At 44.8% G+C, this 23,492-nt stretch overlaps 1 protein-coding gene across 2 annotated transcripts in view; it reads right to left on the bottom strand.

Annotated features, from left to right (window-relative positions):
* Positions 1–12,742, bottom strand: part of Arhgap19 (Rho GTPase activating protein 19) — a 46,381-nt gene extending 33,639 nt beyond the window's left edge. For both annotated transcript variants that reach the window (XM_041662133.1, XM_041662134.1), the window contains exon 1: positions 12,676–12,742. In XM_041662133.1, coding sequence (XP_041518067.1) covers positions 12,676–12,731 — 56 coding nt within the window. In that variant the 5' untranslated portion in view covers positions 12,732–12,742. The remainder of the gene's footprint in view (positions 1–12,675) is intronic.
* Positions 12,743–23,492: the final 10,750 nt, after the last annotated feature.

The following is a 23,492-nucleotide window of genomic DNA, read 5'->3' as shown; positions in this document are numbered from 1 at the left end:
TGCATATTTACCTGCATTAAAAATTTTCAGTCAGTGATATGGCTCAGTAGATAATGGAAATTGCTATGCAAGCCTGGCAACTCAAGTTGTAATCCCTAGAAACCATGTAAGAGTGGAAAGAGAGAAAAGTTCTCCTCATGACCTCTACATAGGCTCTACGGCACATGTGGCCATGTATATACACACACATTATATGTATTCTCCATAATAAAATCGCAAAGCCTCTGAAGGAATGGGAACACTTTCCACTTGTGAGGTTCTATTATATATTTGTTTGTTGTATTGAAGTGCTGGTGTTACCTTAGTTATTAGGGTCATAGCCTGGGCCCTGGCAGCCCTGTCTTCAACAGGCTAACTAAACACACAAATAGTGAAGAACAGAGACTGATTCAATGTGGCCAAAATAAAGAGAAAAACAGGTACTGTACTGTGACATACCCCTTCCCGGTTCATCTTCAGGGGTCATTGATGTGGGAAGTCCTTCTGTATATGTGTTGCTCTTATTGGTAAATGAATAAAGATGCTTTAGCCTATAGCAGAGCAGAATTATAGCCAGGCTGGAAAAGATGTAGAGAAATAGAAGGTGAGGTCAAGGAGATGCCATGTAGCTGCCAAAGGAGAAAGATACTGCCAGAACCTTACCAGTAGGCCACAGCTTCATGGTGATACATAGATTAATAGAAACGGATTAATTTTGGAACTCCTGAAAATGAAAAGCTTCTGTAAAGCAAAGGACACGGTCAACAAGACAAAACGACAGCCTATAGAATGGGAAAAGATCTTCACTAACCCCATGTCAGACAGAGGTCTGATCTCCAAAATATACAAGAACTCAAGAAATTGGACACCAAAAGAACACATAATCCAATTTTTAAAAAAATGGAGTACAGACCTAAACAGAGAACTCTCAACAGAAGAATCTAAAATGGCTAAAAGACACTTAAGGAAATGTTCAACATCCTTAGTCATCAGAGAAATGCAAATCAAAACAACTCTGAGATTCCATCTTACACCTGTAAAAATGGCCAAGATCAAAAACACTGATGACAACTTATGCTGGAGAGGTTGTGGGAAAAAAAAGGGAACACTTCTGCATTGCTGGTACAACCCCTTTGGACGTCAGTGTGGCGATTTCTCAGAAAATTAGGAAACAACCTTCCTCAAGACCCAGCAATACCACTTTTGGGTATATATCCAAAGGATGCTCAACCGTGCCACAAGGACATGTGCTCAACTATGTTCATAGCAGCTTTGTTTGTCATAGCCAGAACCTGGAAACAACCTAAATGCCCCTCAACTGAAGAATGGATAAGAAAAATGTACAATGGAGTACTACACAGCAGAAAAAAATAATAACATCTTGAATTTTGCAGAAAAATGGATGGAGCTAGAAAACATTATTTTGAGTGAGGTAACCCAGACACAGACAATTATCGCATGTACTCACTCATAGGTGGTTTTTAAACATAAAGCAAAGAAAGCCAGCCGACAGACCACAATCCCAGAGAATTTAGACAATAAAGAGGACACTAAGAGAGACTTAGATAGATCTAATCTATATGGGAAGTAGAAAGTAGAAAAAGACAAGATCTCCTGAGTAAATTGGGAGCATGGGGACCTTGGGAGAGAGCTGAATGGGGGAGGGGAGAGGCAGGGAGGGGAGCAGAGAAAAATGTAGAGCTCAATAAATATTTAAAAAAAATACATTAAGCCGGACGGTGGTGGCGCATGCCTTTAATCCCAGCACTCGGAAGGCAGAGGCAGGCGGATCTTTGTGAGTTCAAAACCAGCCTGGTCTACAAGAGCTAGTTCCAGGACAGGCTCCAAAGCCACAGAGAAACCCTGCCTCAAAAAACCAAAAAAAAAAAAAAAAAAAAAAAATACATTAAGAGAAAACAAAAAAAAGAAATGGGTTAATTTAAGATGTAAGAGTTAGGGGCTGGAGAGATGGCTCAGAGGTTAAGAGCACTGACTGCTCTTCCGGAGGTCCTGAGTTTGATTCCCAGCAACCACATGATGGCTCACAGCCATCTGTAATGAGATCTGGTGCCCTCTTCTGGCCTGCAGGGACACATGCAAGTAGAATGCTGTATACATAATTAATAAATAAATCTTTAAAAAAAAAAAGATGTAAAAGTTAGTCAATAAGAAGCCAGAGCTAATAGACCAAACAGTGTAGTATATTATTATATACTATAAATCATATAATAATATATAATTATGTTTTATATATTATTAATATAGTTTCTGTGTGATTATTCATGTCTGGGTGGCCAGGAAACGAAGGTGCAGTCTTCGTTTACAGGTTATGACACAAGGTTAAGTTTTTGTTTTATTTGTTGTTTGTTTTGGAGACAGGGTTTCTCTGTGTAGTACTAACTATCTAGAAGTTGCTCTGTAGACCAGGTTGGCCGCAAACTCAGAGATCCGCCTGCCTCTGCCTCCTGAGTGCTAGGATTACAAATGTGCCCCACCACCACCCAGCAAGGTTAAGGTTTAAATAGTAGGCAAGTGGTATGCACAATTAAGCAGTCTAAGACAAGGTGTAGTCAGTCCCACCCATCACCATTGTCTGGGCTCCAGTCTCCCCCACAAGGTGATCTGACAAGTTGATAAGGACTTATGTTCCCCTCTAGCTGGCACCATGGCCTCAGCACTTCCTTCTTCCCAACAGGAGATTCCAGGGGAAATTCCAATTTCATGGGGTTCATTTTTGTCTCAGTGTCTGATAGCTAAAGGTAAAGGAATATCTTCATCTTAATTTCTGTACTATTGCTGTGATAAGACACCATGACCAAAGCAACTCTTATTTTTAAAAGAAAGAAAGAGAGAGAGAGAGAGAGAAAGGAAAGAAAGAAAGAAAGAAAGAAAGAAAGAAAGAAAGAAAGAAAAGGCATTTACAGGGGCTGGAGAGATGGCTCTACAGTGAGAGCACTGCCTATTCTTCCAGAGGACCCAGGTTCAATTCCCAGAACCCACAACTGTCAGCTCACAACCATCTATAACTCCAAGATCTGACCTTCACACAGACATTCATGCAGGCAAAACACCAATGAGCATAAAATAAAAGTAAATAAATTATATTTTTTTTTAAAAAAAGAAGAAAGTATTGACTTGGGGGCTTGCTTCAGTTTCAGAGAGTTAGTTCATCATCATCATGATAGAAAGCAGACAAGCATGGAGTAGAACACTACCTGACAGTTTTACATCCTAATCCACAAGCAGCAGGCAGAGAAAGACACTGAGCCTGGAATGGGCTTTTGAAAGCCCTCTCCCTGTAACAATACCACTTCCAATAAGGCTGCAGCAGCTACTTGAACAAGGTCATACCTCCTAATCCTTCCCTAAACGTCCACCAGCTAGGCACGAGATATTCAAATATATGAGCCTACGGGGGCTATTCTCATTCAAACCACAATATTCATTCCTGTAAGACATGAAACTCAAATCGAGGGAAACATCCTACTAACCGATGCTCACACTTTCAATTTTTTTTTAAAGATTTGTTTATTTTTATTATATACACAGTGTTCAGCCTCCATGTATGCCCTCAGGCCAGAAGAGGGCACCAGATCTCTTAACAGTTGTGAGCCACCATGTGGTTGCTGGGAATCAAACTCAGGACCTCCGGAAGAGCAGTCAGTGCTCTTAACCTCTGAGCCATCTCTCCAGCCCCCACACACTTTCAATTTTTAAGGGATTGTTTTGGTTCATTGGTGAGTGGGGGTGTGCCTATGAGACAGGGTCTCCTTGTGCAGCCCAAGGTTGACTATGAACTCAAGATCTCCCTGCCTCTACCTCCCAAGTGCAGGGGATTCCAGTCACGTACCATCAAACCCAATTTCTTTAATTTGTTTTATTTTGTGTGGGGAGCAGGCACATATGTGTGCACAGGTGCATTTGGCCACATTTGGCCATGTGCACACATGTGGGGTCCAGGGGTTGACTACTGGTATCCTCCTCTATCACTCTCTCTCCACTTTAAAAAAAAAAAAAGGGTATCACTGAACCTGGAGCTCACCAAAAATAGCTGGCCAGTGAGTACAAGGATCCAGCTATCTCTCCAAGTACTGAGATTATAAACCATATCTGTAACCTCAACACTTGGGAGGAGGAAACCTGAAGATCATCCTTTCCAGGCACTAATGCTGCCATTATAAATAACTGAGCTATGAAAAATGAGGAGGGTTTGAAGCTAATATGGCAAAATGTTAAGATCTGCTGGGCTGAGGGGTAAAGCATCACTCTACACATAAAGCGACATTTCATGACAAAGTTGGAGGGTTCTTGTGGATTTGTGGGAGATTTTTGTTGTTTTGCTTTTTAACTGACGTGTGATTCCCCTCTGTATGCTATTACTATGTTTTATTACCAATGGTTAATAAAGAAGTTGCTTTGGCCTATAGCAGGACTGAATATAGCTAGGTAGGAAAACTAAACTGAATGCAAGGAAAAAGAAGGCAGAGTCAGGAGACACTATGTAGCCACCCAAGAAGCAAGATGTGAAGTAACAAACCATAAGTCTCATGGTAAAATATAAAATAATAGAAAAGGGTTAATTTAAAATGTAAGAGCTAGCTAGGAATATGCCTGAGCCATTGGCCAAACCATGTTGTAATTAATATAATTTCCGTGTGATTATTCAAGTCTGAGTGGCCAGAAACAAAAGTGCAGTTATCTACAGATAACAAAGTAATTTGGGTTTAAATTTTGCTACAAGTGACATAAATAGAATAATGGGGTTGGGAATGAAGCTCCAAGGTAAAGGATGTATCAGGCCCTGGCTTTAACACCCAATGCAAAAATAAATAACAATATGACAAAAAAAACCACACTACATAATTTCCTCCTTTTTCTGGAGTGGGGGGTTGTTTTTAGAGACAAGGTTTCTCTGTATAGCCCTGACTGTCCCAGAACTTACTCTGTAGACCAGGCTGGCTTCAAACTCACAGAGACCCATCTATCTCTGTTTCCCAAGTGCTGGGATTAAAGGCATTCACCACTATGCCTGGCTCCATTGTTTTCCTAAACCTGAATGATTTAGATGACAAAAATGGCGGACCTTCCATCTCTCTTGCGAACCTTTTCTGGTATTCTGAAAACACACCTTAGTTTTCAGGCTTTGTAGAACATCAGAATTCAAAAATCCCTTCTTCAGTGCTAGAATGAACTCCAAGCCTGAAGTGTGTACCACCAACACCCCACACAATGTAAAAATAAGGAAATTATTCAGGCAGTGGTAGTGCACACCTTTAATCCCAGCACCCAGGAGGCTGAGGCAGAGGCAGGCGGATCTCTGTGAGTTCCAGGACAGGCAAGGCTACACAGAGAAACCTTGTCTTGCCTAAACAAAGAACAAAAAATAAAAACATTATAACAAGTTGTGCAAGGAGAGGGCGAGAAGATAACTCAGTGGCTTGCCTCACAAGCATGAGGACCTGAATTTAAAAGCACAGATATGGTTAGAAGCAGGAAAATGAATAATTGGGTGTGTACACAAACAGATAAGCAGCTATCTCCAAGAATGGCAGCACCCAAAGTCATTTTACATCCTGGTTGTAGTCTATAGTGATTTCTTTTACCACTAGATGGTACTCTGCCTGCAAAACGATACACTTGGAATGGGCTGGAAAGAGGATCCACCTTTGAAAAATCAATTAAAGAAAAATGAAATGCAAGTACTTGTGAGGGCACTGAAGCCATGAACCCACACAGCTCCAGGGAATAAACTGCAGCATCCTGTAGCTGGATCTTCTGGCTGACTCCTGTCGAAACTGTAAACCCACAAAACTAAATGTTTCCTCCCTGGCGAATTGCTTAACTTGATTTGTTCTCTAAGAACAACCTTGGCAGCATTTCACAAGGTACAAGCTATATTTAAAGTTGTCCAAGCCTGACTTACCACCTGTGAGAAGTATATACTCTCTTGATGCATTTTCAACCTTAAGAGGCTCTGAAATGTAGTGTTAAGTATATCACTTTATTTGGGAACTATCAGAAAAGAAATAAAGCACCAAAGTCCTCTCTTTTTCTTTCTTTCTTTGAGATAGGGTTTCTTTTTTTTTTTTTTTTTTTTGATTTTTCGAGACAGGGTTTCTCCGTAGCTTTTGGTTCCTGTCCTGGAACTAGCTCTTGTAGACCAGGCTGGCCTCGAACTCACAGAGATCCGCCTGCCTCTGCCTCCTGAGTGCTGGGATTAAAGGCGTGCGCCACCACCGCCCGGCGAGATAGGGTTTCTCTGTGTAGCTTTGGTGTCTGTCCTGGAACTAGCTCTCGTAGACCAGGCTGACCTTGAACTCACAGAGATCCGCCTGCCTCTGCCTTCTGAGTCCCGGGATTAAAGGCATGCGCCACCACCACCCAGCTCTTACTCTTTTCTAATAAATTAAAAAGGGAATGTTTGCATCCAGGCCCACCTGGCCCCGCCGCCTTGGAGACCTGGCAGAGTGCATCGTCCCTGCATTACCCCTGTGTTAGGAAATATTATTTTAAGGTGTATTACTTAAAAAAAAAAGGTGTATTACTTTTGTTTATGCTGTAGAACATTTGTTTAATGATGTAAAGATATGTTGCTTTTGTTTATGCTACATTTGTTTAACTCTATGAAGCTGTGTTACCATGCCTGTCTAAAACCCCTGATGGTTGAAAGAGCTAAACAGCCAATAATGAGGCAGGAGCAAGAATAGGTGGGGCTGGCAGGCAGAGAGTATAAATAAAAGGAGAACCAAAGAAGAGAGAACAAGGGGAGGAAGACATCAGGGGTCAGCCACCCAGCAAGCCACAGAGAAAGAAGTAAAGTAAGATATACAGAAACAGAGAAAGATAAAAGCCCAGAGGCAAGTGGTAGTCAAGATAATTTAAGAAAAGCTGGCAAGAAAGAAGCCAAGCTAAGGCTGGGCATTTCTAACTAAGAATAGCCTCCATGTATGATTTATTTGGGAGCTAGGTGGTGGGCTCTCCAAACAGTCAAAAGAGTAAAATATCGGGCTGGAGAGATGGCTCAGTGGTTAAGAGCATTGCCTGCTCTTCCAAAGGTCCTGAGTTCAATTCCCAGCAACCACATGGTGGCTCACAACCATCTGTAAAGAGGTCTGGCGCCCTCTTCTGGCCTTCAGGCATACAGACAGAATATTGTATACATAATAAATAAATAAATATTTTTAAAAAAAAAGAGTAAAATATCACACAACACCCCTGCATGCATGGCAGGCAGCACCCTGTCCCTTTAACAGGCAAAACTTTGCCTACCTCTTCCTCTCTCTGCATGTCTCTCCTTCCCCTCCTCCCTCCCTCCCTCCCTCTCTTTCTTCCCACTAGGTCTCTGTACTCCCTTTCTCTCTCTTCCCTCTCCATTCACTTCCCCCAAAAAAACTCCCCACTAAGCTCTGCCTGCATGGCGTGTTTGTCCTTCAAGCACCATCTGTCTCTACCCGCCATGGTTTGGACCCACTGCCAAGATCCAATCTCTTGTCGTATCATAACACTATAGCTATAAGAAATAGTCCAGAGCAATAAGCAGCACCACACAGCTTCACTGAACAGTAATAATCTATTAGAAGAGACACTGCCCTGTCAAGGTGAAGCTCTTATTGTATGGTGAAATAAAAGGCCAAGGAAAAACACCCTGATCCTGACGACCCCAGGACCGAGCTTGAAATCGCACCTGAGCTTGCCAGAGTCAGGCTGCAGAATCCCAACAATCCCCGATATTGCTCCAGAATCAGGCCACAAAAATCCATTAATCCCAAACCACCCTGGAAAGCTCCCCCTCAAGAAATCCTGTATATTATAAACTCTGTACACTGTTCTGCTTGCTACTCCCTCATCCTAGAGGCAGCCACCTCCTGGATTCTTTCTTCCCAATAAATCTGGAGTGAAGTCTGTCGTGAGATGTGACATCTTTGACAGAGCAGAACTGTAACACTTTCTCTGGGGAAACTTAGCCCTGGTGGAGCAGAGTTGTCACACTTCTCTGCATTGCTGGGGAAACCCTCTCCTGTCAGAGCAGAAACCTTTCCCTAGAGCAGTGATGTTAGCTGTTAGGCTTGTGGTGACTTTGTGGTATTCCTTGGCTCCCAACCGCCAGGATACCTTTCCATCTGAGTCACAACACTCACACCTATCTCCTAGGCTACAACCATTTGCAAAATGTATTTAGCCCCTATATTTGATCTCAGCATAAACTAATTTGAAGCGACAAGAACAACTTAACAAAAATTGACAAAACAGAGGTGAAAGAATTCAGGGCTAAGCTTACCTTCTTACCCCTACACTGGAATCTAATGGAAGAGTGTGTTCTCTTCAATGACAACGTAATGTTCTCAATTCAGACACTGAGTTATACTTCTCAGAGCATCCCACCACTTTATTGGCTTATTGGTAATTATTTTTGAGTGTCAGAAGAATTGGCATTACTCTTGTGGTTGACATCTCTCATAATATCCTCCCCCAAAACAATGTAAAATGAGAAGGAAGCTAATTGCATTACAAAAATAACACCGACACGCCAGTGAAATGGCTCAGCACGACAACCTGTGATCCCCCGGACACATCTGATGACAAAAATGAACCAACTCCTGAAAGCTGTCTTCCAGCCTCCACCAGTGTGCCACAGCATAGACACATAATAACGAGGTGTAGATGTTGTTGCTCTTTTAAAGTAACATCAGGGACTGGCAAGACAGCTCAGTGATTAAGTGTGCTTGCTGATCTTCCAGAGGACCAGGAATGCAATTCTTAGCACATACATCAAACAGCTTAAAACCACCTATAACTACAGCTTGAGAACCCAATACCCTCTTCTGTCCTGTTATGGGAACCTGCACACATGTGGCATATACTCACACAGGCATACACATGTACACATAAATAAAACTCATCTTTTTAAAGTAACATCAAAATTCTCTATTTGAGGAATGTTCTATGGGACAGTTCTTTAACAGGCTCCCCTCACTATCCAATTCTGTCTAAATCTCTCACTCCTCAAACAAGGAGAGTCAAAGATTGTTTTCTTTTTTTTGGGAGGGGAGGTTGGTTTCTTAAAGACAGGGTCTTCCTGTGTAGCCCTGATTATCCTTGAACTCATACTATTGACCAGACTGGCCTTGAACTCACAGAGACCCTCCTGTCTCTGCCTCCTGAGAGCTTGGACTACTACCCAGTGCAAGTTTATTTTCTATAGACTTTAAATGACAAGAGCTCCAGGCAATTAATGCTAGAAGCAATTCTATGGCTACATCTGTGTGTTCCAAAACCCAGAGTGATGAATATTGTCCAAGGATCAGTCAGTGCTTTTGCTCTGGAGGAGTTCAATGAAAATTTATAGTTTGGAGAGATTTTTTATTTGCTTTATTCTGGGTTTTTGTTTGTTTGTTTGGCTGGTTGGGGTTTTTTTGATGTTTTGTCTTGTTTTTTGAGACAGGTCTCACTAACTTTAGCCCAAGTTGATGCTGAACTCACCATCCTCCTGCCTCAGCTGCCCTAGTGCTGAGATTTACAGGTATGTGTATACCTGGTCTTCAATTCTTTAAAATTTTAATTTTATTATTGTTAGATAGTTATTACACAGAAATTATTATATAGCATATATTCATTGTCCAAGATGATGGACTTTGGTTTGGGTTTTTTTGTTTTGTTTTTGAGACAGGGTCTCATATAGCCCAGGCTGGCTTCAAACTCTCTACCTAAGTTGAGGCTGACCTTGAACTCCTGCTTCTCCTACCTCAACCTCACTAGTGCAAGGGTTACAAATGTTCACCACCACGCCTACCTAAACTATTTTGATTTTAAAGCAAAAAATGAGAGGGATGGGGACATAGTTCAGCAACAGACACCTCCCCAGCACCACAAAAGGAGAGGTAGGGGTGATAAGCATGGGAGGAGCACAGGGTAGACACACACAATGGGGCTCAGGTTACTGGTGACACAGACCTTGGGAGGGAGGGAGGCTCACAGTGCTCTTTACACTTCTGGGCTCATATCTAGTAGTTTTTGTGTATGTTTTTATCTACCAAATAGATTAAAAACAGAAAATAAAATGGACAAGGAAAATAGAGAGCCCAGAAACAAGCTCACCCAGTACCTGAAACTGTGATATACAGTATCAACTACGTCACAAATGTAAATACAGTATTAGGTTCTATAAAAAGAAAAACAATATGTAATAACAATTTTCTTTAAATGGCCCCTACCAAATAACAAACTAAACTCCAAAGATGAGATTTTAATTCTAGTCTCTTCTAAATTGAATGGAATCATCAAAATCTCATTTGGGGACTTCAATTAATAAAGGAACATTCAACCTCCCCTCCACCAGATCAGCTTGTCTCTTTTCTAAATCTCCTAATCCCAGAACACAGTTATAATTTTACACCTAGCTATTTTTAAAGGTTTTTAAATAACAGCACTTTACAAATTCAAAATTTTATGCTAGTATTTACTAAGCAGACTGTTAAGTCATTGATATTTGAAACAGAGAAATGCAGATTGAAGGAGAATTTAGATTCATGATATATGTTCTTAATGAGTTTGCTCAGTAAAATGTTATGAAGCTCAACTTCTCCAGATTATAGCAGTAACGACACCCCAAATGCAGGGGATGCCCAACTCAAGCCAGTACTACTGAGGCTCAACGTGAGAAAATCCTGCTAACCGATCCTGAACATGTCCGTGTCTAACAAACAGCTGTCATCCCTCCCTTCTCTCTCCTTTTCCTAGGCTTTCCTTCCTAGAACAAGCACCTTTAGTCCCCACAGACATTAACTATACACGTTACTGTCCAGTACTGAATCTACAGCTGCTCCTGTACCCACTGCTACAACAAGTTGATCTCACAGAGCTGTTCTCATATAACAAATGCCTCCTCAGGATCTAGCTAAGACACCAGAAAGAAAGAGGTATGCACCATAGCTATGAATGCTAACCCAGGCGGTCAGCCAGTGAGGTGGCTCAAGAAGGCACTCACTGCCAAGCCTGACAATCCAAGTTTGCTCCTCGGGTCCACCTGCTGGAAGAAGAGAATTCCTGTGAGCTGTCTTTTGACCTCCTAGGCATGCAATGTGGCACCTGTGTGCGCACACACACACACACACACGTGATAGATAATAGATTAAAAAAATATTAAGCCCCCATTAATTAAATGGGTCTGGAAATATAGCTCAGTCAGAATGAAGTCCTGGGTTTGACTCCTAGCACCACATAAAACTGGGCTTGGTGGCATATGCCTGTAATCCCAGCACTTGGGAGGTAGAGGTAATCATTAGTTTAAGATTGGGGTCAAGCTGGGTTACATGAGACTCTCAAAGAAATAAATATGCAGGACAGTGGTGGCACATTCCTTTAATCCCAGCACTCGAGAGGCAGAGAGGCAGAGGCAGGCCTATCTCTCAGTTCAAGGCCAGACTGGTCTACAAAGCAAGTCCCAGAACAGCCAGGGCTACACAGAGAAACTCTGTCTTGGAAAACAAAAAACAAACCAACCAAACACATACACACACAACAAAGTAAATAAATAAGTTCACAAGAACCCCAAATATGCAATATGCAGTAACTAGTACAGGGGAAGCTGAAGCAGGATTGGGAGTTCCAATCCAGCCTAGCTACTTAGCAAGAACCTGTCTCAATAACAGCAATAGAAGGTTTCAGAGTCAGATAAAACTGTGTTGTGTTGACCATGTAGTAAATAGTTTAAAATTTTTGGTTCAGTTGGCAGTAGCCTTGCACAGGAATTCAGAGTCCTGTGCTGGAGAACAGTATTTCATTTGTCCTCGTTTTCATTACAATTCAGGACTTTCGGAGTTGGGTGACAGTGGTCTAATGACGTTTATCAACCCACAGCACAGTTTGGGGCAGGGTGAGGGTAGGTCAAAGAGTAGGAAACTCCTCCAGATACCCAAACAAGCCCATGTGGGCTCAGGAAGAACCCGGCTCACAAACCCAGATTCTCAAAATTCCTGGACTCTCACATTCCTTACCATCGGTACCAAAGCATGGCACTGATCATTGCTGAGACAATATAAATAACCTCATTCTGTTGGAGCGAATCGGTCCCCAATATCAGTAATCAATGAGGACAGACTCGGCTTTCCTGAAAGAAGAATGAAGTCACAATTTCATGGACAGCAGAACCCACGATGTGTTGTTCTTAGCTGTTCTCCTTCAAATAGGATTTGCCAGGCTGGGTGCCAGGCTGGGTGCCAGGCGCTCTAAAGGGGACTGTTTCGTTCCGTCCAGGTTCTGAAATAGGCATTGCTATGTCCATTTACAGACGAAGACTGAAGCCCAGAGAGGTCAGCCAGCCTGGGGGCACGGTCACTCAAGTCCCTGCTGGGACTTTAAATGTCCCTGGAGGGCGTTTAAAGCTCCAGTGACGTTGGGGGGGCGGGGGTGTCCGCTGACCCACTCCGGGCTTCAGCTTCCACTCAAAGCGCTCGGCGCCAGGGCAGGTACCGGTCCTGACCGGGCGTCTGCAGCCAGAGCGGAGGGCGGGCTCCACGCGCGGCCGGGAGCACAGACCGCAGCGACGCGCCTCAGCCCCCGCAGGCGCGACGGCGCTGACACCACGGGAGAGCGGAACAAAGCCCGGCCCTGTGGGCCACGGTGACTCAAGGGCAGGGCGGCGACATCGCCAGCCCACAGCCCCGTCTCCTAGGCAGCGGGACTGAGAACTTGGCTCACCTCCGGCCGGAGTCGCAGGCCGGTGCCTCCCCTCCACTCAGCGCCTCAGCCGCCATCTTCCGCGGCACTTCGGTCCGCGGCCCCGCCTCAAGCTCCGCCCCCGAAGCCTTAGATTGGCTAGAATGTTTCTTCGAGCCCCCTACGATTGGATGAACCTATGGCCCCGCCTACAAATGAGCAGTTTCATTCTATTATTGGTCTATTCAAATATTTAACTGTCATTGGTGGTGCATAGCAAAAGAAAGGGTGGGAACACTGTCCCGAGACGTGCCGGGAGCTGTAGTTTTTCCGTTTCGATTAACCCGTGTAATTCCAATGACTTTTAGGGGATAGCCAGGAATCCCAGTCTACACTTTTCACACACACCCCAATAAGTAAATCTAAGACATACAAAACTGTCCATTTTGAAAGTGACTTTAAGAGTCGTTTGAATGGGCTTGTGAGGCCCTGCCCATCCCTGAATTCTGTAGGCAGTTAACAGTTGGTAGGGGGAAAAGCTCATACTTACCCGAGATCCATAGATTGTAAGAGAGACAGAAAGACATTTTCCTTCAATGGTATTTAGTCACTGGTAAACTGCATATGTTTCTCTAAGCAACCTTAAGTAAACTCATTGACACACACACACACACACACACACACAAATGTTACTCTATGAAATGAAAGATTGAGGCCAAGAATGTCAGGCAAGAACAGTGGGTCCCCATATCTTCAACTTTGTATCCAGAGCCCCCCACAGCAGGTCTAAAACTTCCAGGGGAGAAGTTAAGGAGGGTCTACACCGAACGTATACACACCTTTTTCTTCTTGTTATTCCCTTAGCAATGCATTTTAAAAGCTCATTAGGTAGCCTTAGGTATTATAACCTAGATATGATTTAACTATAAAGAAGGAATGAGTAGGTTTTAAGGAAAATCTATGTCTTAGTTAGGGTTACTATTGCCGTAACGAAACGCCATGACCAAAGCAACTTAGGAAGGAAAGGGTTTATTTGGTTTACACTTCCACATCACTGTTCATCATTGAAGGATAAGGACAGGAACTCAAACAGGGAATAAACCTGGAGTTAAGAGTGTTGGCAATTCACTCCAACTCAAACGGTAGGAAAGACTGTCCCTGGGTCCCTTGGTGAACTTTGTTATGCTTTCTGAGCTTTGTAAGGCCCTGGACCCTAGGCTTCCCTAACGGCACTAACAGCCATTTTCTAACAGCTATTGAACAGCCTTTCCCAGACCTGGCCCGTGAGTGGTCAGGCCCTGCCCTACAAGAAAAATTCCCACCAATCCCAGAACTCGCCTCAAGATCAGGCCACATAATCCCTCCAATGCCAGGCCATCCTGGAAAGCGTCCCCCCCCCCCCCCACACACACACACCGAGAAACCCTATAGAAACCTTGTGTTCTGCCTAGGTTTCCGTTTCTCAGCCAAGCAGAGGCAGCTTGGGTTCACCTTTCTTAATAAATCCCGTGTGAAGTTGGCTGTGCGGTGTGACTTTGTTGTATTCCTTGGCTCCCGACTGCCAGCATACCTTCCCATCCCAGCTGCTGAAGAAACGGATGAAGAGCCCATGGGGCTTTTTACTGGCTTCCTCCTCACAACTTGCTCAGCCTGCTTTCCAATCGAATCCAGGACCACCAGCCATAATGGGCTAGGCTTTCCCACAGCAATCACTAATTAAGACAATGCCTTACAGACTTGCCTATAGGCAGCGCTTACAAAGGCAGTTTCTCAAGTGAGGCTCCCTCCTCTTAAAATGACTAGCTTATGTCATATTAATATAAAACAAGCAAGCAAAACTTACTTACTTCATTCTATGTTATTTCTATTCTATAATTGTTCTTTTTTTAAGATTTTTTTTATTATGTATACAACATTCTACCTCTATGTATGCCCACATGCCAGAAAGAGGGCACCAGATCTCATTACAGATGGTTGTGAGCCACCATGTGGTTGCTGGGAATTGAACTCAGGACCTTTGGAAGAGCAGGCAATGCTCTTAACCCCTGAGCCATCTCTCCAGCCCCCATCTAATTGTTCTTATGGATAGTAGGCTTGATGTGAGCGTTCCAAGGCAGATTTCCTGCCCTATGGGCAAAAGCTGAATCTGCTCTGTTCCCCATCAAATCCACCACTTTGTTTCCAGGCAGGAAAACAAAAACTTTTGAACAAATATAAGCAACTCCTCAAACTATCATCTAGATAGTTACATGTTCTAATAGATTTTTCAATTGGTGACCTCCTAGAGCACCAGGCATCCATGTGGTATGTGTAAATGCATGCAAAATGCATACAAGCAAAACACTCATACACATTTAAAAAAGCCTTACTTTGGGTCAAGGGTGGAAGTTAAGCCTTCAGGTTTCTGATTTGTACAGTAAGAACAAGAGGATGTCAGATCCCCTTTTACTGGAGTTAGTGATGGTTGTGAGCCACCAGGAGGGAGCTGGGAATCAAACAGGGGTCCTCTTTGAGAGCAATTAACTTCTGAGCTTAGGCTCCATCCCACCATTTGTGGTTCACCAGCTTGATGAGCATTTCTGGCTCACCAATATGATCCTGAGGGAAACCTGCAGAGTGATTAAAAGCATGGGCTCGCACAAGGCATGATGGTGCACATCTTTAATCCCAGCACTCAGGAGGCAGAGACTAGAGAATTCCTGGAGTTTGCTGGCCAGCCAGCCTAGCCTAATTGGTGGACCCCAAGCCAATGGGAGATGCTCCCTCAAAGAATCAAAATGGATAACTCCTGAGGAGGAACACCTGAAGCTGTCCTTTGGCCTCCACATGCTTGCACACACATACTCACACACGCGCACACGCGCGCGCGCGCACACACACACACACACACACATATTGTACCCACTCACTCAAGTACTCACGCATGCACCCAATCATTCACTAACTCACGCACACACCCACTCACTCATGCACACACATATACACACTCACTCACACCAAAAGAAAGCCACCTGCAACAGAACATGCTCAGAACTGTGAAGCATTAGATATCAAAGCAGAAAACAGACTCCTAGAAGTGCAGAAGTGTGACAAGGGGAAGGCCAGCCTGTCACAGAGGGTCCTGCAGGGGTCTGGCCTTGAGTTCACCTGAATGTCATTGCCAATCCATCTGCCTACTTTCAGACTATTGGGAGAGAAAGGTGCTGTTCTGATATTCTTCACCTTTCTAGGCTCAGCCTTGACGGAGGGGAAGGAAGGAAGGAAGTAGAAGGATTGAGGCAGAGGGCTCTGCCCATGACTCTGTTTTCACCCTCACAAAGGCCCCAGGGGTCTTCCTAGGTTACAGCCTCTACTGTGCCGCTTTTGTTTTGTTCTGCGACTTGGTCTCCTGTTTAGCCCCAGGTGGCTTAGAACTCACAACCCTCCTGCCTCAGTGGGCTGAGTATTGGGATTGCAAACTTGCTTATTGCCCAATGTTGTCTTAGGTGTCTGCTCTTCTCATCCCTCCACATTAAAGCAGAGCAAAATATCATAGCTGCAATATTTCTGAACTTTGCCCAGTGTTGAGCCTGACACACTGACCCCAGACTGGAGCACCCTGCCATTAGGGCTATCACAGAAGAGGTAAGAGCTAAGTTCCAAAAGCCAGAGCTCTGCTAAGCAGCCAGGCCTGTCAGGGGCCAGATCCAAGGGAGAATGGGGTGATGGGCACTGTCCTAGATTGCTTTCTATTGCTATGATAAAGACCACGACCAAAAGCAGCTCAGGGAGGTAAGAGTTTATTTGGCTTACATATCCAAGGTCACAGCCCATTGACAGAAGCCAAGGCAGGAACTCAGGGCAGAAACCATGGAGCAACTGTTGCTTACTGGCTTGCTCCTTGGGACAAGTTTCTGTTACCTCCCAGGAACACCTGCTAAATGGTGATGTGGCCCACGATGTCTGTGCCCTCCCAGATCAATCATTAGTGAAGAAAATACCACAGAGACTCCCTCCCTCCCTTCCTCCCTTCCATCCTTCCTCCCTCACTCCTTTTCCATCCCTCATTTCCTCTCTTTGTTCTACCGTGTGCTCCCTGCCAGGGCTTCTTGCCCCACCCCAGACCCAGATCGTTGGAAGTTTGAGCCAAAATCAAGCCCTGTCCCTTTAAGTCAATTTGCTCAGAGTCTTATCATAAGACAAATAAAGACAAACATAGCTCGGTGATAGACTGTCTTAGTCAGTGTTCTGTTGCTGTGCAGAGACACCATGACCAAGGCAACTTACAAAAGGAAGTATTTGATTTGGGGATTTTGCTAACAGTTTCAGGAGGTTAGAATCTATGATCATCATGGCAGGGAGCAGGGCAGCAGGCAGTAGACATGGCCACTGGAGCAGTAACTGAGAGCATACATCTATCTGATCCATAAAGATGCAGGCAGAGAGAGAGAGACAGAGACAGAGACAGAGACAGAGACAGAGACTGGGCCTGGTGAGGGCTTTTAAAACCTCAAAGCCCACACTCTAGTGACATACCTCCTCCAACAAGGCCACACCTCCTGATCCTTCCTAAACAGTTTCTGCCACTGGGAATCAAACATTCAAATATCTGGGCCAATGAAGACTATTCTCATTCAAACTTTGCCTAGCATATGCAAGGCCTTAGATATGATCCTCCAACATCACAAAAATAAAGAGAAAGGAAGAGGGTGCAGGGGAGCTGACTCAGTGGCTAAGAGTGTTTGTCCCACAAAAGAAAACAATTTGGGGCTGGAAAGATAGTGGTTAAGAACTCTGGCTGCTCTTCCAGAAGTCCTGAGTTCAATTACCAGCAACCACATGGTGGCTCATAACCATCTGTAATGAGATCTGGTGCCCTCTTTTGACATGCAGGCAAACATGCAGACAGAGCACTCAGACCAAAACAAAACAAAAGGAGAATCTGGATTTAAATCTCGGATGGCCACACACGCTGGTAACACCAGGGTTGAGGGATGGCGACCTTCAGGTTTATTGAGAAACTCTGTGTCAAGAAGAAGAAGAAAAAAAAGCAATGTAGGAAGATATCCGACTTGTTGCTCTGGTTTTGCATGCAATCACACACACACAAACACACACACACACACACTTTAAAAGAAGAGGGGGACAGGGAAAGGGAGATTGCCCTCCAGCCCCCTAGGCTTACACATTCCCATTCATGAGATTTGTCCTCTTTCAAAGCGGTGAGAAGAGAGAGGGCCTTGCTCCTTTGTTCACACTTCAGTGCAAATCAAGTCCAAAAGGGCCTCCTGGAAACATGGGAATTTAAAGGAACATCCTAACTATGAAGGAAAAAGCCGTGTCCTGGGGCAGTCATTCACATTAGGAAATGCGAACACTTTCTAGACACCCTGTCTGTGACTCCCAGGCTTTCATTTTAAATTTATCGTAATTCTAGATCTGTTTATATGACTGTCTGATTAATGCGACTGTCTTGCTAGGTTAAAGACCAAGTTGTGTTTGGCTCACTCAAACTTTTTTTTTTTAATTGAACAAGCAAATTAAATCAAAGAACTTAACAAGCACTTGTCTAGTATTCATAAGACTCTGGCTTGACTCTCTAGCAATGAAAGAAAAATGGTTAACAAAACAAAACAAGGCTTTTACTCAGGTCTTATGGGAAAACATCATCCCATCCGCCATATTAGATACCGTTCTGTCAATGCACCCACCATCTCTCTGGGCATCCTCTGACCCTCTAACCTCAAAGCCTGTGAAGCAAATGACTCAAGCTGAGCCAATCATAAGACCGCTCATTAGTTGAAGGAGCCTACAGGCTAGAGGAGCCCAGTCACTAGGCAAGGAAGAGAGCTTGGGAATTAAGTAAAGCAGGGGAGGGGGCAGAGGTCCGGGAAATGATTGGCTGCTGGCAAGAGCAGAGCCAGCTTCACGGAGAATTTGTAGCCAGAATGGGTAGGGTTTCATTCTCTGGAGACTGGGCAAAGGCATTTTCAACACAAAGAACAAGGCCATGCACAGAGGGACAAGAACATGTCAGAGACACTGACAGCTAGCATGGGCCCAGCATAACAGGAGCAAAGGGATTCTGTGGGGGTGGAAGACAGATAGGCCCAAAACTGGGATGCCGTGTGAAGGAAAACAGTCTAAACCTGTCCCACATAGGAGTGATGTGGGTAACCTGAGCAGATCTGGGCAGCTTGAGCTGATCTGTCACCAGTGGATTAAAGGAGAAGTCTGAGCTTAGACACAAATGGCATACGGCTGGCCAAGGGAGTGCAAAGGGCATAGGCAATGCGACAGAAATAGGGCACGGCTGCTGGCCAGGGCACCCGAGGAAACCATCATCAGGCCTTGGCGAGCTCTGCCTGGTGTGCAAGACCCTGGGATCTCTAGCACAGAAAGGGAGGGAGGAAGGGAGGGAAGGAAGGGAGGGAGGGAAGGGAGGGAGGGAGGGAAGGGGAAGGAGGGAGGGAGGGGAAGAGGAGGGAGGGAGGGAAGGAGGGAGAGAGGGAGGAAGGAAGGAAGGAACGGAGGAAACAAGAAAACTTTTTTTGGCGACTTCCAAGCCCAGGTAATAGCATGGCATCTGAGTTCTGGGAAGCAGTTTGAGATGTCCTGGCTTTGGCACAGGCTAAAACTAAATTTAAGTTGGGTGTGATGGTACACACCTGTAATCCCTGCACTCAGGAAGTGGAAGGCAGGAGGATCAGGAGTTCAAGATCATATTCAACCACAGGGAGTTCAAGGCCAGCCTGAATAATGAGAGATGGTCAATAAAAAGCAGCTGGGTGATGACCCATGCCTTTAATCCCAGCACTAAGGAGAAGGAGGTAGGCAGATCTCTGAATTCGAAGCCAGCATGGTTTACAGAGTAAGTTCCAAAACAGCCAAGGCTACACAAAGAAACTCTGTCTTGAAAAACCAAAATAATAATAATAATAAAACTGGAGAGATGGCTAGGTGGTTAAAAGCACTTACTGTTCTTCCAGACAACCTAGATTCAGTTACTAGCACCCACACAGTGGCTCACAACCTTCTATAACTCCAGCTCCAGGGATCCTATGCCTCTTCTAGCCTCTGTGGGCACCAGACACACATATAGTGCACAGACATGCAAACAGGCAAAATAGCCATATACATTAAATTTAAAGAATAAATACATCATATAAGTATAATCTGAGCCTAAATCCCAGCTCCAGCACTAAGAGTTAGTGTGGGGATGAGGAAGAGCATGCAGTTCAAACGCTTAAGAATATTACCGGTTTTTTTGCAGAGGACTTGGGTTCAGTTCCCAGCCACGATATGGTGGTTACACTCATCCATAACTCCAGGCCCAGGGGACTCCCTTTCCAGCACCCACACTGTGGAGGACTCCCTTCCCAGCACCCACACTATGGAGGACTCCCTTCCCAGAGCCCACACTGTGGAGGACTCCCTTCCCAGCGCCCACACTGTGCGGTTCACAACTCGCTTATCACTCGAGTTGTAGAGGATTCAGTGGACTCCTTAAACATCTGCACCGTGTTCAAAAACCAACAGAGACACATCTATATGCATAATTCACAATTTTTTTAAAAAAAAAATTACTCTTTTAAAAAAAGGAGGAAAAGGAGACACAACAGTACCAAACTCAAAGGTCACTGGAAAACTAAAGGCAATGACTGAGGTAAGGCACTTTCTGGGACGTCGGGAAGAGAATAAGTACCTAACACAGATAAATGGGTAAAAAGTTTCCTTTAAGGAAATGCAAATGTCCTAAAATTAGGTTATGGTAAGTGGCTGCATAGCTCTAAGCGTCTAACAGCACTGACCTGCAGACTTTAAATGAGGGAAATTTCTAGCATGCAAATTATATCTCAAGAAATCTACTAAAAATAATGTGTTTGGTAGTGACAGTTATTGTCTGTGTCCTACTCTGGCACTGCGGGCAATGTCAAACCACCCTGCACATTTCCTGATAATGGCATTGTCTTTTGAAAGGTCCTGGTTGGCCAAGGCAAGACAGGTTGCCTCCGCCTCACATAGACATGACCCACAGGCAGTCATATAGACTTGGTGTCTTTGAGACATTGCATTCATTGCCATTTCATCTCAGAGTTCACCATGACTGCAAGAGCTTAGCCATCACATCCACGTTCCAGACAAGAAAATGAAAGAAAACCTCTGGGTGTGGTGGTGCACCCTGTAATTCACAGACTAAGACAGCAGGATGCAAAGTTCAACGCCAGCCTGAGCGATTTAGTGAGACACTGTTTAAGCTGTAAAAATAAAATCAGACGAACAAAAAGAGAAAGAGAAAGGCTTGCCTCTTAGAGGGAGATGTCCCAAAGGGATGACATGATACTTTCTACATATATCTCATTGTCCAGAACTTAATCACATGGCCACACCTGTTGGCAAAAGAAATTGTTACCTACAGTCTTTTTACATGTTTTGTCTTAAATTTTTATTTTACGTGTATGAATATTTGTCCTCTATGCAAATGCAACACTTGTGTGTGCAGTGCCCAGAGCGGCCAGAAGTGGCTATCAGATCCCCTGGAACTGGAGTTGCAGTATTGTGAGCTGCCGTGTGGGCAATGGGGAACCTAGGTCCTCTGGAAAAGGAGTCAGTGCTCTTATCCACACAACCATCTCTCCAGCCCTGACACATGCAACCTTGTCGTTCAGATGCAACCACAGTTCAGTGTTTATTAAAGGCAGAAATGGTTATCAGAGAAAAACAGCAGCCCCTACTCTGGCTGCTACTTATCTGACACAGAGAGACAGGATACAAATAATGAACAATAACTGAATGAGCAAAATTCATATAATATCCTTGAAAGAAACGAGCCACAAATACTATAGTTGGCCTTTTGATTCATGTTGTTGTATCATGTATTTAAATTAGTATAGCTGGAATTTAAAAGTAGATACTGAACCCTGCTGTGTGTTTCCTAACTTTCAGTGCTGTCTGTACCACAGCCAGCCAGGGCATCCAGACAGGCACTAAACCTCTGCACACTGTGAGACTGCCTCCCCTCAACAGCGACAGCCAATCAGGCTGCACATCAGCCTTGGCGTCATGGCTGCTTCTGTAGTAACATAGTGCAATCCCATGCACCTCAGCCTGTCGTCCTCATGATCCCTGAGCCGGGATCCCCGTGGCTATTCTTGCCTAGGATTGGCATGTCAACAGAGAGGTACCGCTCCTCTTCCCATCTCTTCATCCTGGTCCTTGTTCTCAGGGGAGGCCTGACAGGCCTGGTGTGATCCAAGGCCCACTGCCGAAGCTGTGAAACCCTGAGCTGCCAATCTGAGAGGCAGACACAATAATAATCCAGTACCTGGGGTTTCTCCATGTGTCTCTGTCCATTTTCCTCATTCTATGAACATGCCAGTCACAGTAGCAGGGGCCCACAGTCACCCAGTGTGGAGGTCAAGTGCGTGAAGTCCTGGATTTTAGGAATTGGGAGAGATGCTGTTCATTCCAGTTCTGGTAAGTTTCCCACTGCAGAAAGCAGCCCTCTGAACCTCCCGCCTGAGTACTTCCTCCTTCTGCTCAGGAGGAAATGTTCTACACCGCTGTGCCTGTGTCAGCCCAAAGCCATATGGCCATTTTAACCTCTGTGCTTGAGATCCAGGGGCTCAGGTACCTGCTTGCCCAGTGGCTGCTCCTCTTTCCCACCCCAACAGCAGCTTCCAGTCAGTGGTCAGGATGTCAGCCTTCCCCCGCCTCCTCAGCAGCTCCACTGAGAGGCCTTCAAAACCTCCCTCAGACCTCTCAGCAACTGTTCGAATCCCCTGATCTCTTACATTCTCATCTTTGTACAAATCCCTGCTCCTCAGGGCTGGCTCTTCCCATGTTTGCGCCTGGGGAGTTGGTTGGCCACCAAGGGAACAGTGAAAACCACCCTTTGTCTGTCTTGCAGCTTCTCGTGCGATTCTACGGCCCTGTGGCTTTTGCAAGAGTCTCGCCTCGTTTGCTGGTGACCACCCGAAGTTGGGAAGAACTTGATCAATTTACAGCAGGCCAAGGAAATTCCTTCATCCTTGGGATGCAAACTTACATATTTCCCCTGTGTGCCTGCCAACCTCGGAGTAGGTGTTTGATTCCCCCTCCCCTCTACTCCCTTCCCTCGGCCCCCAGCCCTATCCCTGCCTGCACTGGGAACACTATGCTCTCCACTTTTCTAAAGCTGATGATCCTAAAGTTCTTTTTTGTTTGTTTTTTTTGGGGGGGGGCTTTTTTTTCCATACAGGGTTCTATGTGTAGCCCTGGCTGTCCTGGAACTCATTCTATAGACAGGCTGGCCTCAAACTTGGAGATCCACCTGTCACTGCCTCCCAAGTGCTGGGATTAAAGGCGTGTGCCATCATTATGGGGCAATCCTGAAATTTTTAACACCAAAGAAACTGAAAACTTCGACAGTGAACAATACCCTATTATCCTATATCTACATCCCCCCCCTTTTTGTTTTTTCTTAAACAGCTTGTCACTATGTTGCCCTGGCTGACCTTGAACTCATAGAGATTTAAGATTAGCCTACCTCTGCTTCCCGAATGTTCTGAGATTGAGGCTAGTTCCGTATTAGAACTCATCTAACACACAGCATATGCAAGGCCTTGGAGTCCAACAGCAGCAACAAAGGTGAAGAACCATTCTAAAGTACCATTCTAAAGCATGTGCTTCAGCATTTTCTGGGGCTTTGTTTGCTTGGCTTAGGTCTGGAGATGGGACCCATGGTCTCTTGCGTGCTAGACAAGCCCTTTGCTAACTGAACCCCATCCCCAGGCCCCCACGCCCTTTTCCTTGCTACTTCATCAGTGGTCGGTTTACTGAGGGTGTGGGGGGATTGCTTGTTTTTTGAGACAGGGTCCCATGTAGCCCAGACTGGCCTT

Source organism: Microtus oregoni, unplaced genomic scaffold, assembly GCF_018167655.1.
Source record: "Microtus oregoni isolate MIOR12 unplaced genomic scaffold, Mior012 000012F_ref0000307, whole genome shotgun sequence".
NCBI classification, from domain to species: Eukaryota; Metazoa; Chordata; class Mammalia; order Rodentia; family Cricetidae; genus Microtus; species Microtus oregoni.
This window is presented reverse-complemented; position numbering and strand designations above follow the sequence as displayed.